The sequence below is a fragment of the Haliotis asinina genome, chromosome 9 (assembly GCF_037392515.1).
Source record: "Haliotis asinina isolate JCU_RB_2024 chromosome 9, JCU_Hal_asi_v2, whole genome shotgun sequence".
Lineage (NCBI taxonomy): Eukaryota > Metazoa > Mollusca > Gastropoda > Lepetellida > Haliotidae > Haliotis > Haliotis asinina.
Genome location: NC_090288.1, coordinates 6,476,441 through 6,494,562, shown reverse-complemented (window position 1 = coordinate 6,494,562; position 18,122 = coordinate 6,476,441). Strand labels below are relative to the sequence as shown.

General features: G+C 41.6%; 2 protein-coding genes across 2 annotated transcripts; both read right to left on the bottom strand.

The window, feature by feature from the left end:
* Window positions 1-1,444: 1,444 nt before the first annotated feature.
* Window positions 1,445-4,523, bottom strand: LOC137296526 (A-kinase anchor protein 5-like). The gene is made up of 2 exons (XM_067828327.1): window positions 4,467-4,523; window positions 1,445-2,824 (listed from the first exon to the last, which is right to left on the bottom strand). Exons 1-2 carry the CDS (start codon window positions 4,521-4,523, stop codon window positions 1,445-1,447), a joined length of 1,437 nt encoding a protein of 478 aa, XP_067684428.1.
* Window positions 4,524-4,755: 232 nt separating this feature from the next.
* Window positions 4,756-16,395, bottom strand: LOC137295943 (titin homolog). The gene is made up of 2 exons (XM_067827539.1): window positions 16,120-16,395; window positions 4,756-8,501 (listed from the first exon to the last, which is right to left on the bottom strand). The coding sequence occupies exon 2, from the start codon at window positions 8,289-8,291 to the stop codon at window positions 5,007-5,009; it is 3,285 nt and encodes a 1,094-aa protein (XP_067683640.1). The 5' UTR covers window positions 8,292-8,501; window positions 16,120-16,395; the 3' UTR covers window positions 4,756-5,006.
* Window positions 16,396-18,122: the final 1,727 nt, after the last annotated feature.

Genomic DNA, 18,122 nt, shown 5'->3' with positions numbered 1-18,122 from the left:
GCAACCAAAGTAATACACGAATAATTGAAAAGCATATGCGAATCGATGTATTGAGTCAGCAATTTTAACTCACTGACCCACTCACTCACTCATTCACTCACTCACCACTCACCCACTCACCTACTCAAATAGTCTTCAAGGGAGAGTCGTCAGTCGCAAGACCACGTAATGAAGCGCCCGTAAAATAGTATTTTCGGACGTTTTAGGTCATTGATGTCAGAAGCTCTTGATATTAGGACAAGCAGCACAACTGCCGCTTACTGAGAGGGCTAACGGGTTTCTAAGAGCATTGTGAAAATATATAACTGTGCATATATTGCCTTTCAAAGAGTATGATGATTCTTTAACAGATAACCCTTGATCTTCAGTAGCCCATGCAAGTAGTAAGAGACGACTAACGGGATTGGGCTGTTAGGCTCGCTGACTTGTTTCATACACGCCATCGTATCATCTTAAACTCACTCACTCAACTTAACAGATTAGCAAACCGTTACATGATAGATACTCTTCAAAAAAGAAAGTTAAGCAAAATAGAAAAAAAAATGAAATATCTTACGGAGCTCATATAGGCAATAAACGCATTTAATACCAAAGGAAATATCAAGTGAAATCCAATGTACAAATATATTTCCTAGCGGTATATATAATCAACGTTCATGGAGTCGTGTTATGCACAAGAACGTCTCTTGCACTCATCCATTTCATTCCCCGTCATTTACCCTTCACATGGTTTAAACAATGCTCAAATGAGCGGAACGCCTCTGATATATTCAAATCATCCTTCAAATTACCTCTTGTCTGAAGAAGATTACCCCGGTGATGTTGTGGGGTGAGTCAGTTAGTGTTGGGTTCATGGCCATATCACAGCGAGCGTAGACGTAGACTGAAACACACTGCGTACTTTTTGAAAAGTCAATGCAATATACAACATAGCCTATCCTCGAGCAGCAATACCACTGGCATTACTCATGGGCTGGACACAGAGCACAATATTGTATAGTTTTCCTGAAAGTATCGAACACCAAGGTAATAATGGCTGATTCGTGAGAAAAGCTGGCAACTTTTTTAAAATGAATTTACTTTTATTTGGCCAGATTCTTTCCAGTCACATGGAACACAACCATCATGGTATACGATGCACACCTTCTAATTAATGCAGACCATTTATGGAGAAAAACTTTCTTTTTCATGCCGAGCTAATTCTTCCTCAATTCCTCCAAAAAAAAGCTCTGAAACGTCATGTATAGAATAAAAAAAGGTTATCCATAAAATGTGTTATGATTCATCCAACTTCTCAATGCCTTTCAAGAACTACCTTCTTGTTAGTAGTGAAAGAATATACTGCTGTGTGATTTACCAGGAAATCTGGATCAAGATAAGACCTACGAAGCCATCCCAAAGGTTTTCTGGTTACTTACGTTTAATCTTTACTTACTGTCGGGATCTAGATAATGTCCACGAAGAGGTTCATGATGATTTTCATGAAGTGCGGTACTATCATTGTGTCCATTTCGTCCTTGATGTTCCTCACTTTCGCTACTATCATGGCGTCTCCCATAACGACCTCGACGCTCTTCACTTTCGCTGCTATCATGGCGTCTCCCATAACGACCACGACGCTCTTCACTTTCGCTACTGTCATATTTTCTGCCATAACGACCACGTCGCTCTTCACTTTCGCTGCTATCATGGTGTCTGCCATAACGTCCACGACGCTCTTCACTTTCGCTACTGTCATATTTTCTGCCATAACGACCACGACGCTCTTCACTTTCGCTGCTATCATGACGTCTCCAATAACGACCACGACGCTCTTCACTTTCGCTACTGTCATATTTTCTGCCATAACGACCACGACGCTCTTCACTTTCGCTGCTATCATGACGTCTCCAATAACGACCACGACGCTCTTCACTTTCGCTACTGTCATATTTTCTGCCATAACGACCACGACGCTCTTCACTTTCGCTGCTATCGGTACGTCTCCAATAACGACCACGACGCTCTTCACTTTCGCTACTGTCATATTTTCTGCCATAACGACCACGACGCTCTTCACTTTCGCTGCTATCATGACGTCTCCAATAACGACCACGACGCTCTTCACTTTCGCTACTGTCATATTTTCTGCCATAACGACCACGACGCTCTTCACTTTCGCTGCTATCATGACGTCTCCAATAACGACCACGACGCTCTTCACTTTCGCTACTGTCATATTTTCTGCCATAACGACCACGACGCTCTTCACTTTCGCTACTGTCATATTTTCTGCCATAACGACCACGACGCTCTTCACTTTCGCTGCTATCATGACGTCTGTCATTACGACCACGACGCTCTTCACTTTCGCTACTGTCATATTTTCTGCCATAACGACCACGACGCTCTTCACTTTCGCTACTGTCATATTTTCTGCCATAACGACCACGACGCTCTTCACTTTCGCTACTATCATGATGTCTCCCATAACGACCACGACGCTCTTCACTTTCGCTACTGTCATATTTTCTGCCATAACGACCACGACGCTCTTCACTTTCGCTGCTATCATGACGTCTGTCATAACGACCACGTCGCTCTTCACTTTCACTACTGTCATATTTTCTGCCATAACGACCACGACGCTCTTCACTTTCGCCACTGTCATATTTTCTGCCATAACGACAATGGTGTCCTTCACGATCTCTGCTATCGTGGTGTCTACCCTGTCGACCATGATGTTCTTCACTTCCTCTGTTTCTGTAAATTTTGCTGTTGCTGTGGTGAGTGTCGGGACTCTCGTTACTACTGTTACTTTGATGTGCGTGGTCGTCGTGTCGATCTGAGAAAAAGGAACACAAAGTTATATGCTCAGTGTAAACTAAATCACATTTTGAGTAAGATTACTCTAACACGTTTTGCTTGGACCGTTGTCTCGCTGAGAAACTGAAATACACCCTAATGCGTTCTTATAGTGACAGCATCTGCTGACTGATGGCACGAAGACAGTCGAATCTCCACGAATGCATTATGACTCTGGCACATCTCCTCTCTCCCTCTCTCTCTCTCTCTCTCTCTCTCTCTCTGATTTTAGGGAACCCGTGCATGTCGTGATACATGTCATCGTATCCCATTTGCGTAAATCTATGTTCATACTGTTGATCACTGGATTGTCTGACCCAGCCTGGACTACTAGTAGTTAGAGACCGCCGACATATTGCTGAGTGCGGCGTAAAACTAATTTTACTCACTCAGAGAGAGATTGTAGGTGATTGGTAGTATTTGTAGACTCATTACATAAGATAATACGTTTTTCATTTGCATAGAATATTCTTTATTTTTTGTCCATTCTTGGTTTACGTCGAATTCCGTTACGTAAAGAACGCTTGGTCAACTTATTGTTTCAATCTGAGCACCGAATGCTCATGAAGATATGTTGATGTGTGTTTGTGTCTGATTCTATCACAATGTATTCTTAGTTATAGATAGGTTTGCTTTCTTCTGCAAATGTGATCATTTATACAGCAAACACAGCACTTGCTGGTGTCAGTTGTTATATAGTTTGCTTACACATTCATATTTTAATTCATTATAACAGCAGTTAAGTGTATGGCATCAAGAATATTAAACGACTAGTCTCATGTTTTAAACTCTTTCTGTAGTTTTTCACTCTGTGGTTGTAGATATCCTCTCTCCAGTGTTAAATCACAGAGAGCAAAAACAATCATTTATTCCCGTCAGTATATCTCTTATAAAATGAATCTTAAATATTCTGCTATCTGTTGTGTTAGGCCCCTAGGTATTGTCATAACTTATTATATCTAGCATAAATGTGTTATTGCTGTGGATGTACATATCATTCTTCATGTATTTATGTCATGTTTGTATCGGTATTTCTGTCATGTATCCCTGATGTACACAAAAATCCTTCGCAAGTAATATCTTACGTTATCTTATTACACATGTGTTCTGAATATCTAAATGAGATTATCTTATCTTATCTTATCTTATCTTATCTTATCTTATCTTATCTTATCTTATCTTATCTTATCTTATCTTATCTCGGAGCCCGTTGTATACCATCTGGTACCCATTTTCTGCTAGGTTTATTGATATATTATTGAAGCTTACTGACTTGTCTGCGTTCTATTCTACTGATTTACAGGGTACTCATAAGCCTCTCAGTAAACAAACACACTTGCTTAATGTGAGACCGTATGTATACCGTGTGCCTCGTTTTTTGGGACGTGGGGGAAGGACCGAAGTCATTTTAGAAGCTCTTACTAGACAAGCTGCCAAACACCGCCAACATCCAAGTACATTCCGTGGCCAACGTTGCTTAACTTCCACCGACTTCTGATTTGAGCTTTATGCACAGGACCACATACCACCTGATAGATCCTTAAGGTTCGTAACACACAGATTCGAGTAATTTTAGAAACAGTCGTATAAAACCAAGGGGCAGTTAGGCATTCTGCTCTCACTGTACCCAGGTTCTTGGGATTCGTCATAGAAACCCATCTTTCGTCATAGAAACCCATCTTTCGTCATAGAAACCCATCTTTCGTCACAGAAACCCATCCTAACGATTATTACCACCATGCACTGAATGCATGCTCCACATGTATCCAACAAAGAGGGAGGAGATATTTCCATGTATGAACAGTGCGAACAAGGGCGGACTTCCAATATGGAGGCGGATTAATTGAGGAAATAGCAGGAGATAAACATCGTATAATCTTGAAAACGAAGAAACAAAAAAGAACAAGAATATGCACATATATCAGTGTATTTTAGGTGCAGTCTTACATACAGGTGAATACAGCACGGTGGACACTTATACGTTTTTTGTGCGATATCTAATCATATGGCCATACAAATGACTTTTCCATTGAAATGCATGTGTAGTCTCCAAGCGACATATGTATGCATATATGCATATTGAAGGCCACAATTTTCTATATTATAATGGTATTAGTATAGCATAAGGGTACAGCATTGCAATGTAATTTCTAATATCGAGTTTAATACACAGTTAAAACGTTGTTCCGCAAAGCATTGACTACACGCCTATAAAAGCAAATAATACTTGTGATAACCATAATGTCGTCGACCAAGGTGTTCTTCACTTCCGCGGCTATCACGATTTCCGCGATGTCTGTCATATCGACCATGATTTTCCTCACTTTCCCTACGTCCGTGGTGTCTGTCATATCGACCATGATTTTCCTCACTTTCCCTACGTCCGTGGTGTCTGTCATATCGACCATGATTTTCCTCACTTTCCCTACGTCCGTGGTGTCTGTCATACCGACCGTGATTTTCCTCACTTTCCCTACGTCCGTGGTGTCTGTCATATCGACGATGACTACTATCACGGTGCCTGGAATATCGACCATGGTGTTCTTCACTACCGCTACCATAACGGTGCCTGCCCTGTCGACCATGACGCTCTTCACTTTCACTACGATCAGGGTGTCTGCCATAACGACTATAATGTTCTTCACTTTCGCTGCTATCTTGATGCCTGCCCTCTCGTCCACGATGCTCTTCACTTTCACTACTATCGGATTGTCTACCATATCGACCATGATGTTCTTCACTTTCACTGCTATCATGCTGCCTGCCCTGTCGACCATGATGTTCTTCACTTTCACTACTATCAGGGTGTCTGCCACGTCGACCATGATCCTCTTCACTTTCGCTGCTGTCCTGGTGTCTGCCACGTCGACCACGATACTCTTCACTTTCACTACTATCATGGTGCCTGCCCTGTCGACCATGATGTTCTTCACTTTCACTACTATCAGATTGACTACCCTGTCGTCCATGATATTCTTCACTTTCGCTGCTATCATCTCGTCTGTCCTGTCGACCACGATCCTCTTCACTTTCACTACTATCATGGTGTCTGCCACGTCGACCCTGATGCTCTTCACTTTCACTACTATCAGGGTGTCTGCCCTGTCGACCATGATGTTCTTCACTTTCACTACTATCAGATTCACTACCCTGTCGACCACGATCCTCTTCACTTTCACTACTATCATGGTGTCTGCCACGTCGACCATGATGTTCTTCACTTTCACTACTATCATGGTGCCTGCCCTGTCGACCATGATGTTCTTCACTTTCACTACTATCAGATTCACTACCCTGTCGTCCATGATATTCTTCACTTTCGCTGCTATCCTGGTGCCTGCCACGTCGACCCTGATGCTCTTCACTTTCACTACTATCAGATTGACTACCCTGTCGTCCATGATATTCTTCACTTTCGCTGCTATCATCTTGTCTGTCCTGTCGACCACGATCCTCTTCACTTTCACTACTATCATGGTGCCTGCCACGTCGACCCTGATGCTCTTCACTTTCACTACTATCATGGTGCCTACCCTGTCGACCATGGTTCTCTTCACTTTCACTACTATTGTGAATTTTGCTGGTGATGTTGTGACCATGATGGTCTTCACTTTCAGTACTTTGGTGGCTGCTATTTTGACCATGACCTCTGTGACCTTCACCGCTGCTGTGACGACCATGATCCTCTTCACTTTCGCTGCTATCCTGGTGTCTGCCACGTCGACCATGATCTTCTTCACTTTCACTACTATCAGGGTGCTTGTCCTTTCGACCGTGATACTCTTCACTTTCGCTGCTATCATGGTGTCTGCCACGTCGACCACGATCCTCTTCACTTTCGCTGCTATCCTGGTGTCTGCCACGTCGACCGCGATCCTCTTCACTTTCACTACTATCATGGTGCCTACCCTGTCGACCACGATCCTCTTCACTTTCACTACTATCATGGTGTCTGCCACGTCGACCCTGATCCTCCTCACTTTCACTACTATCATGGTGCCTGCCACGTCGACCATGATGTTCTTCACTTTCGCTGCTATCATGGTGCCTACCACGTCGACCCTGATGCTCTTCACTTTCACTACTAACAGGGTGTCTGCCATATCGACCACGATCCTCTTCACTTTCGCTGCTATCCTGGTGTCTGCCACGTCGACCACGATTCTCTTCACTTTCACTACTATCATGGTGCCTACCCTGTCGACCACGATCCTCTTCACTTTCACTACTATCATGGTGTCTGCCACGTCGACCCTGATCCTCCTCACTTTCACTACTATCATGGTGCCTGCCACGTCGACCATGATGTTCTTCACTTTCGCTGCTATCATGGTGTCTACCACGTCGACCCTGATGCTCTTCACTTTCACTACTAACAGGGTGTCTGCCATATCGACCATGATGTTCTTCACTTTCGCTGCTATCCTGGTGCCTGCCACGTCGACCCTGATGCTCTTCACTTTCACTACTAACAGGGTGTCTGCCATATCGACCATGATGTTCTTCACTTTCGCTGCTATCCTGGTGTCTGCCACGTCGACCATGATGCTCTTCACTTTCACTACTATCAGACTGCCTGCCCTGTCGACCACGATCCTCTTCACTTTCACTACTATCATGGTGTCTGCCACGTCGACCATGATGTTCTTCACTTTCACTACTATCATGGTGCCTGCCCTGTCGACCATGATGTTCTTCACTTTCACTACTATCATGGTGCCTACCCTGTCGACCACGATCCTCTTCACTTTCACTACTATCATGGTGTCTGCCACGTCGACCATGATGTTCTTCACTTTCGCTGCTATCCTGGTGTCTGCCACGTCGACCATGATGTTCTTCACTTTCACTACTATCATGGTGCCTACCCTGTCGACCACGATCCTCTTCACTTTCACTGCTATCATGGTGTCTGCCACGTTGACCATGATGTTCTTCACTTTCGCTGCTATCCTGGTGCCTGCCACGTCGACCCTGATGCTCTTCACTTTCACTACTAACAGAGTGTCTGCCATATCGATCATGATGTTCTTCACTTTCGCTGCTATCCTGGTGTCTGCCACGTCGACCCTGATGCTCTTCACTTTCACTACTAACAGGGTGTCTGCCATATCGACCATGATGTTCTTCACTTTCGCTGCTATCCTGGTGCCTGCCACGTCGACCCTGATGCTCTTCACTTTCACTACTAACAGGGTGTCTGCCATATCGACCATGATGTTCTTCACTTTCGCTGCTATCCTGGTGTCTGCCACGTCGACCCTGATGCTCTTCACTTTCACTACTATCATGGTGCTTGTCCTTTCGACCATGATCTTCTTCACTTTCACTACTATCATGGTGCTTGTCCTTTCGACCATGATGTTCTTCACTTTCACTACTGTCATTTTGTCTGCCCTGTCGACCATAATGTTTTTCACTTTCTTTGCTATTTCTACCATATCCATTATGATAATCTTCACTTTCGCTGCTATCGTCGTGCCTGTAATCTAGACCGTTATGTTCTTCACTTTCATTGCCTGAATGACCACCTCTGTTGCTGTGGTGATCAAAACTTTCAGTGTTGCTATGATTGCCATGGCTTTCGCTGCTTCCGTGATGACTTTTGTTATCATGAACATGGACGCCATGTCCATCCTTCAGTGATGCGTCAGTATCTGGGGAGAGCAAAGTTACATTTGCAAGATACATGTATCAAGTTCTTTATGAATCCTAAATGAAACAGTATTTACTCGATACGATTACTGTAAAATCAGTACTAGTTCCAACATTACAAATGCACCCATCATAACTTTCTTTCGGACCCAAGTCCGAATGGCATTAAGTTTCTAAAATTGTTAGAGGTAGTCGTTTTTAACATTTGCTTGTTTAACAACGATATTCAACTGTTAGTTTTTGGTATTTCCAAAAAGGAGGATGCCCTAAGTGCACAATCTGGTTAAGTGTTAGTACAACTTGAAGATGAAGGTTTTTAGTGAGGATCTGAAAGATGGCAAGGTGTGCGAATCTCTGGGGTTTGACAACCGGCGATCTTTTAGGATGATATATGTATGTCAAGGTAAGTTGACGTTTTTGGATCGTTATCGGTAATACACGATAACCGTGTACCGTTGCCAGTTGCGATTTGAGATTGGTCCCACTCCACTTATTGCCACTGGTGATTTGGCTCTACCCCATTATGACTACATCCAAACTAGACAACGGTAGAAATACACATCCTTATGATCTAATGGACTCGACCAACTGGTGACTATTGGCTTAATCAGTTACATTGTATAACCATATGTTTATACTAGAATTACGATAAACTGCTCACGGCAGAAAAGGTGTATGGGTGGCGATGACTTCGAAATAATAATTAACATTTTGTCTAAACGTAATTTCATTTACAGAGGAAGCTGCTCAAACCTGCATCTGTCCAATCGTGCAAGTTAGCAATAGTGGCATAAAATCTCAGCCCTGTCCTTGACTTGTACCGTTATTGCCAGCTCTACAATCCGGCACATTGTCCAAACCGGGTTATTTCTTCTGTCCCAAAGAGTGTCGGTTTAGACAGTTTCCATCGTATATAACTGTCTTCAAACAGTAGGTGGGTAGTAGTGCGGAGTATTTGGAAGATAGGTGCTTAGCTTCTTAGTTTTATTCAAAATTAAAACGAAACTAAAAAAGACAGAAATGAAAGTTTCCTAGTACAACCATGTCCAATGTTTGTGAGGTATCTGAGAGAGGAACCCAGCAGAAATTTGAATGCTGCGGTGGAGATGTGTGGCGACTGGGTATAGGTGAACATCACATCTCTATAATCAAGTCCATGGAATAATCAAAGAAAACAAACAACATTGTACCTAGAAAGAGGTAGTACACTGAGCGAGACACCAGCCTTAGAACCAGAAGACTCAGCTGCAGAACAGCCAGAAGACAGTCCAGTTCCTAGCAGTCCAGTCATCCTGGTATGATTCTGACTTAACCCACCACAAATTGGAACAGACATTATTTCAACTGTATTAAGACCCTGAGCCAAATACAAACTGTTAAGAGCTTACATTTGATATATAACATGACCCAACTGAGTAGAATCCCATAGAGTTTGGATTACCATCTACGATTTGAGGGTCGAATTTGACCTTATTGCACCACTAGATTTCCCGAGACTTTTAATGTGTTATAAGGAATAGTTCAGGGCTTCAAACAGTTGAATCATTTCTGTTGCAATTTTGGTGGGTATTCTCACATACTGACTGGACTAGAGAAGACGTTGAATGAGTTACCCATCAAAGTAATGCAAATCATGCTATCTTTAGTGTACTTTCACATTGCAATTATACAAGTCAGTAATTAAAGTAATGTACAAATAATTTGTTTCAGATACGTTAATATACAGATATTTGTATAAATGTATAATTAAGCTGCATATTAAAAGCAGGGATGTGCAAATGGAGAGTATATGTTTGCCATATTCAGTCTTGTTTGATGCCCTACTAAGTCCAAGGCTGTGGTACTACTGTAACTACACAGAGCATGGTATATTCTTCTTTTTAGTTTACTTGTATCTGAGAGAAGATAATGAATAAGCAGAAGAAAACATACGTTCAGTTCTCTTTAATGTTCAACACGTAATGCAAAAGTCATGATGGCAAGGGTTCCAAACTTCTAGGGCCGTTACAAGCGTCACATTGAAGGGGTGACAGCTTGAAATTGAAAATAATTCACCTATTCAATTTGTGTATTGTAGGAGTAGTCATACTGGGTCGTAGTCACAATAGGTAAACGCGGGGAAGTTCTGCGGCCTATGACTTTGACATGTTTCAGAGTCAACTTATAGATGCCATGAGTCATAATGTAACCTGGACAATGCGATCACAAAGAACATCCGACTTGAAATTCTACGAAACAGTTCATTGCAGTTCAACACACCTTGCAAACATGAGAACAAAAGGTGTCAGCATGCTGTCGCGATAGAGGAAAGGAGTGTCAAATGGCGCTCGTGTATTGCCCGGATGGTACCATCCAGCGGTAATCCCTGTCGTTCCTCTCAGTAAGTCGCGTCCGGAAATATGAACTTTGAGCTCTAAAATATTTTCAATAATCATAAGAAGTTTCTTCGAAAAACAGAAAAAAATCATCGCAAGGCTATTACTTTTAAATAGCAACACATCAGTGACACCCGAAGCAATTGAAAATGTATTTCTAAACTGTGATCAACTTACACATATTCAGGCAGAAAGTGCATTTACGGTGTCCAAATACCAAGACACGGCGTTTGGGGATTCGGGGGTTTTATGTGCTGTTTTGTTTTTTTTATTTGTTATGTTTTGTTTGTTTCGGCCCTTGTTGTTGTTGTTAGTGGTGGTGGTGTTTTGGGTTTTTGTTGTTGTTTTCCGACTGTATATTTTTCAGTTCTTTTTAAGATTGGGACTGTTTTTGTTTTGTTTTTGTTTTTTTAGCAGTTATTCTAATTGACTACCAAAACGCAATTCAATACACAAATACGTTCTAGAAGTTCTTTGTCCTTTTAATGTGATATGATGCAGCATTGTCTTAATCTCTTGGTCCCGTAACACAAGAACCAAGTGTTCCAGGCACAGGCGTTATATTACAAGCCCGTACGTGTCCATTCCGTGCGGTGTGTACATGTGTACTTACATGATGACATTGCCAGGACCGCGTTTCACGATCTCAGCATAGTGACAAGGGTCTCTACTTTGACCTGAATAAAGTCGTCAGCTTTTGACATGACTGACTTTTCCAGTGAGGTTTCTGGGCGGGATCGACTGATTGTTACCGTACTGTAGCATTATTCTAGCTATATGACGACGGTGTCTCGCGTCCTGTAGGGAACATCGTTAGTATCGTCCTAGTCAACTGGGAGACGATGACAGGCGTGAGCCAGGTCAAGGGGCACGTCCACTCTCTCATATTAGTCGCCTCCAACGACAAGCATAGGTAGCTGAAAGGCCAGTTCTAACCCGAGTCTTCATGAATGTCTGTACGAGAACTGCTAGAAGCAATTGACGGTAACGTGGACACCTTGTGCAAGATTCTGGCCACTTTCTTACACTCCATGGGATTTTTGTACGTAAGATTATCCTTCACTACAGTAGAATGTCAGTTAACTTTACTGAAAGTTTAGAAATCTCCGAACCAACACACTTCCCTAGACAATCAAGACACCCTAGACATATAATGACTCTCTTCTAACTCTAGCCGCGTTGTTTCTTCTCGTTGTGAGTGTCATAAGTTTCAATCGGGTGGCTTTTGTTTGATATGCCACCGTACCCGAACGACTATTTACTCATGTTATCATTCACTTGATTATCTGGTTCATTAATTCAGCAAAGGGGGCCACCCATATTACTTTGGAGCTGCTACATATACTATCCCAAAAAGAACGCATAGGCGACTGGTATTTTTAAAATCTATTAATTCACTGTTGTGTTCAAACAATCGTCAAAACAAGTAACAAAAGTGTTGATAACATGATTTTTCACAACTGCACAAGTAAAAAATCGATTTTACTTCTAAATGCTGCTTTTGATGAGATTTCTTACAAGGATTAGAAAAGCATCGGCACATCGCTACAGAAATCACCTTCCAGTTGAAATTGTGCAGCAAAGAGCATTCACTGTCTGACAATACAAATCCAGACTGCTTTCAGAAAGTGGCAGTCGTTTTGAAGGAGTTTCAAGGTCAAATCACTACGTCACGCCTTGACTCTGCGACATAGCCATTGAAAGAATGCACGCTGGATATTACCAGTCTTCTGTTGCCAGGCGTCTGAACTTTAGTCCGAGCAAGATATCATGGCTTGCAGCACGTTGTACCCAAACAGGTGTAACAACTGACCGTCCTCGGACAGGCAGACCTCGAGTTACCATTGCAGCCCACGATCGGAACATCTGAGTACTACACTTGCGTGATCGTACTGCCACGGGATTAGGGTGCCACAGAATTAGGGTGCCTGGATTTCAGAAGATATCCTGCACGGAACAGTTTGAAAGAGATTGGTCTGAGAGCCAGGGGGCGTGCTACGTCATCATCATTGCGCTCAACATCTCTGTTATCTAAAAGTATCCACTTGGTTGTATAGACATTACCTCTTCTAAACTGGTGTAAAAGTTCATTTACTAAAGTCTATTTGTGAACGAGTTATCCATGTTTGAAAACACAACATTATTGCAACAGATTTGTTGTCTGTGCGTTTTTCGGGGATAGTATATATCCTCTGGCGTCCAGTAAGAACAAATTAAACAGTGATAACTGAGTTCATCATTTGTCAAGATTTGCATTGTTTGCAATAAACATATATGTTATGTTACACGCACATAAGCCGTAAGCCTATCCGTTCTCACTATTTGGCTGAATAAAAGTTAGATTAAGGCCATCTGAACAAACAGTCTGTCTGAACAACGACATGAGGCTGAATGACCAGTGTCCAGTGATGGTTTACAATACTATTTACATCAACATTCTTGTGTCAAAGGAAACTAAAGGAAACCTCAGCCATGGATCATGAAAGATGTAACAGATTCGACATGTCTCATAATGAATATGAGTAATATGACAGCCATAGTTTTATTGGTTATTTATGCAGTCGTTTCTCTCGCATTCTACACGTCCCATTAGCATACCTGTACTTCAATAACTGAGGGTGCTTTCACATTACACGACATGAGAGAGGTGTATTTTGAGAATCGGGATTTCCTTGACATGCTCTGAGTAGAAACTGTTTGATGTGTTAAGTGTCCTGTGATTGTCTGTCCTGTAATTTGATGTGTTAAGTGTCCGTGTTATAACACACTGTAACCATTTTGCGGTTTTTTTGGTTTGTTTGCTTGTTCGTTTGTTTAGGGTATTTTTTACTTTTTGTTGTGTTTCTTGGGTTTTTTTTGTTTGTTTGTTTTTTGTAGGTTTTTTTATATTTTTGTTGTTGCTGCTTGTTTGTTTGTTGTGGCTTTTTTGGGTTTTTTGTTTTGTTATGGTTTGGTTTGGTTTGGTCTGTTTTTGTTTTTATTTTTTGTTTTTGTTTTTTGTATTTTTTTTGGGGGGAGGGAGGGTGCTGGTGTTGGTTTTCGGTTTCGGGTTGTTTTTTGGTTTTTTGTTCTTTTGCAATAATTCAGTGACCAATTGTGTTTGTGTTCAGTGTGGTCTGGTCAAAGAATTACAGAGTACAGTCAACAGCCCATTTCAATTAATCCATGAAACGCAGGTTGTATACTTCTATAACTTCGGCGTCTGTAACTGCCTCACCTGTTCGCTGTGTGCATGTATTAAGTTGTAGTGGGAGTGGATCAGGAACGTAGATTGGGTAGGTAAGATGTACATACATGCATACATACATACGTACAGACAGACACACACCTACCCCCCCCACACACACACACACATACACACACACACACACACACACACACACACACACACACACACATACATACATACATACATACATACATACATGTCAATTCATTTAAGAATTTCGTGTTATCTTGTGTTATAACAGGAAATATGATCGATTACAACATAATATTCTGTGTAGTGTGATGCAGTGACAATTTTGTTACGTGGTGAGTGAATCTGGTTTTCCGCATCTAGCAACAGTAATGAAGTCCTATAACAGCATGTCAGCTACATGTCGGAGAAAACACAATGTTACACCTGTCTAGTGAGTTCATCCTTGTGCTCATACCGAAGCGGGAGGCGGGGTAGCCTAGTGGATAAAGAAGACTCCGCACGTGGTACAGAAGACTCCGTTCGAGTCCCTCATGGACATAATATGTGAAGCTTATTTCAGATGTTCCCCGCCGTGATATTGCGGGAATATTGCTCAAGTGGCATAAAACCGTATTCACACACTGAGTTTACGGACGCGACGAAGGGACGGAACTCTTTCCCCTTAAAGATTTAAATTTTGCTGTCCATAAGAACCATGTATTAGATTTTCAATACCTTTTCATCAATAGTATTTCTTTTGGAAGATACGAAGAAACGCGATTACGAGTATCTCGGGCACAGTCCTAAGCGCTATCCTTTGTTTCATAGCTAGGGTCAATGAATCATTGCAACTATATACATGCTGAACTCTGTGTTTGTGTGCCTGTTTGCTTGTTACTTAACGCCACACGCAACAATATTCCAGTCATATAGCCATATAAATTTCTATCAGTGACCAACAGCATGAGTATCGATCTATTCAGTTTGGGGATCTATATGTTTGTACGTTTGTACACAAGTGCATTTATCTACACACATTGTAGAATTCTGCACTGACAAAATACCCAGTTACAGTTTTGAGTAGCAGATGGTGTTGTCTTTTCAAATGTACCAGCTATTGTGATATTTCCATATTTCCGTTGAATGATCAAGACATTTAGACATTTAATGGTGCGTTATTTGAGATAATGTGACACTGATTTTAGTACCGAAAATAACATACATATCTGCTTTACGAATAAAAAGTATTTCTATTCTAAAGATCGAGGTTTTGCCCGAAATACTCCTGAAACATGCATACGATTTACCGGAGATACATAACCTTACGTATACCTCAATTGTAAATACAGTGGAAGCTGTCTAAACCGGTACTCATTAGGACTGTAGAAATAGTCTGGTTTAGACAAAGTGCCGAAGTAAATCTGATGTTAAATGTACAAGCCACGGGCAGGACTGAGATTTTATGCCAGTGTTGACAACTTGCCGGATAGGACAGATTCCGGTCTTGACAGCTTTTACTATACGTAAATTCTGGTTTAGTGGAGTTTCGATTCATTTGAATGTACTCTGTTACAGCGGAGTGAAAATATGGGATATATATCCGCTATCATGGCACCATGCATGTTGAAATAAACTGAGCTCCTTACAACGAAACGACGTGGGTTTTTTACAGTAACACTGATTTTCTTGTACGCCATATCCAGAGCTCTCAAAGCAATATGGCGAGAAACGATAAATTCGTTGCAGCGTGTCAGTTAGGAAAGATTATTTGAGTTCCATTTTCCCGCGGTTATAGTAACGGTGCCCTCTTCCCTAACAGTGGCGATTGGGTAGCCTAGTGGTTAAAGCTTTCGCTCGCGTCACGCGGAAGACCCACGTTTGATTCCCGACATGGTAGCTATGTGTTAAGCCCATTTCTGCTGTGCCCGGCTGTGATATTGCTGGAATATTGAAAAACGCGGCGTAAAGCTACTGCTTCTCTCTCACTGTCACTCCCACATTAAGAACTGTTGCTAAGTGCGGCGCAAAACCAAACTCACTCAGATGAATGTTATAACAACATACCTGTATCATTATGATGTTTGTCTTCGTTTGCAGCTTCCCTCTTCATCCTTCTCTTCATCCTGTTGTAGAGGAAGAAGGAATCGGTCTCCAGCACCATCCCCAGGATCAAAATCAGACCGAGAACAGAGCATGTTCTCCACATCTTGTCACGGATCCAAGAACAAAGACCAAGAGAAAACTTTGGAACCTGATAACTCACCAGTGCAACGCCAGTGAGCAGTACCTTGTCCAAGATCCACAGACACCTTCGTGGGAAAGGTCTGACGACCACGTCCTGGAACTGAAGGTCAGTGGAACTCTATATACAACTGCTGTTATCTGGGACGGTGTCGGATGTCACTGCTGGAGATTAGTCTACTAAGACCGTAAAGACAATTACTCTGTATATCAATTGTGTGTTACACTTTCATTTTGACGACACAAAACCGTATGATAAAGCATATTCCTTAAGTACAATGACTTTCCACATTTGCAATTGTCGTTGTTACCAAGCATGCATTCGTCGATGATGTTCCTTCTGTCGATGCACAACACACGTGAAGATCCGGTTAAGGTCTTCAGTTTGTCGTAAAAGACGACTAACGGGATTGGGCTTGCTGACCATGTCATTGTATCCCAATTGGGGCGATGCTTAGGTATGCCTTTCACTGGATTATTTGACCCATATTGGATTATTTACGGACCACCGTCATTCAATTGAAATATTGCTGATTCCTGCGTTAAACAAAAAACCAAACATGAAATTATTGATGTCGTTGCACAACCAAAGAAATGATTAAATTAAACAGATCGTTTTTCTTTATTAACTGAACATATGGATTTGAGTTCTATAGTTGCTCTATAGATATATTCCGTCTATGGTCCATGCTTGGACAATGTAAAAGCCATGACGTGGAATCATGTGAATCTTTTGGTCACGGAAACAGTAGGGAATGGGCGATTCTACCTCCAGATTCAACAGATTCAACAAATTTCGTAAATGTAATAAAAGCGTCTATAGTCTAACCTCTAACACTGTCTATAGTCATAAGAAATCTCTATAGAGACGATTGTACGATTTCCACGATCCCAGCACTTACTAGAAATCACTATCATATATAGCGATGATTTTTGCCTAATGGTGAGTGTACTGTACCGGGGACACTCATCACAAACAGTTGAAAAACCAACTTAATTAGTCACACGAAAACATCACTGGACCATGTGCTACTAAACGGATATTAAAGAAATTCCAGTTTTATCACTCGTGCGGCTAAGTAAGTGTTCTCCAGCGTAAAATATGCTGTTTAAGTTTCAGTGCCACGTGTGTTGTAACCTTGATCAGTTACACAAAATGTAGAATTTGCAGACTCCCATTCAACTGTAACAACAATAGCGTGACGTCATAATCTGAAACACATTCCCCTGTAGCAAGAGGAGAATTGGCAAATAGTTTGTATTAGTATCAACTAGCCGACTCGGCTATCTGGTTGCACCTTGCCTAAATACAGACCAGGTGTCACCTATAACAATGTCAATAATATCACATCTCTATGGTCTATATACATTACATGGCATTTTCTGTTTGCTTTTGACAAGATGCTGTAGAGTTTGTCTTTGGGGGATCAAGTAGAAATATATTTTATGCATTATGTTCTGGTATTCAAATACAATGGATAAATATGCAAGAAACGGTATTCACAACCTATGTTTGTAATCGAACGGTCTCGCTGATTCGGTTTATGGATGTTACCATATACTAACTGCGCAGATCAATCAATCAATGGTTCTCTTGTCCAGTTACGTTTGTTTAAGGATAATAATGGCATAGCTAGAATAGTTTAGTAAACAACAAACAAACCAATATTTACCAAACTTCTTGTTGAGTGCTTTATGATTGTAAGCTATTCCCAAATTGGAACAAATAACAACGAATCTCCTTCTGTATAAAGCGTTGTTACATAACCATGAAACTATCTCTTATGAAATTTTCTAATATCAACATCCTCATTTAACATGGTGTT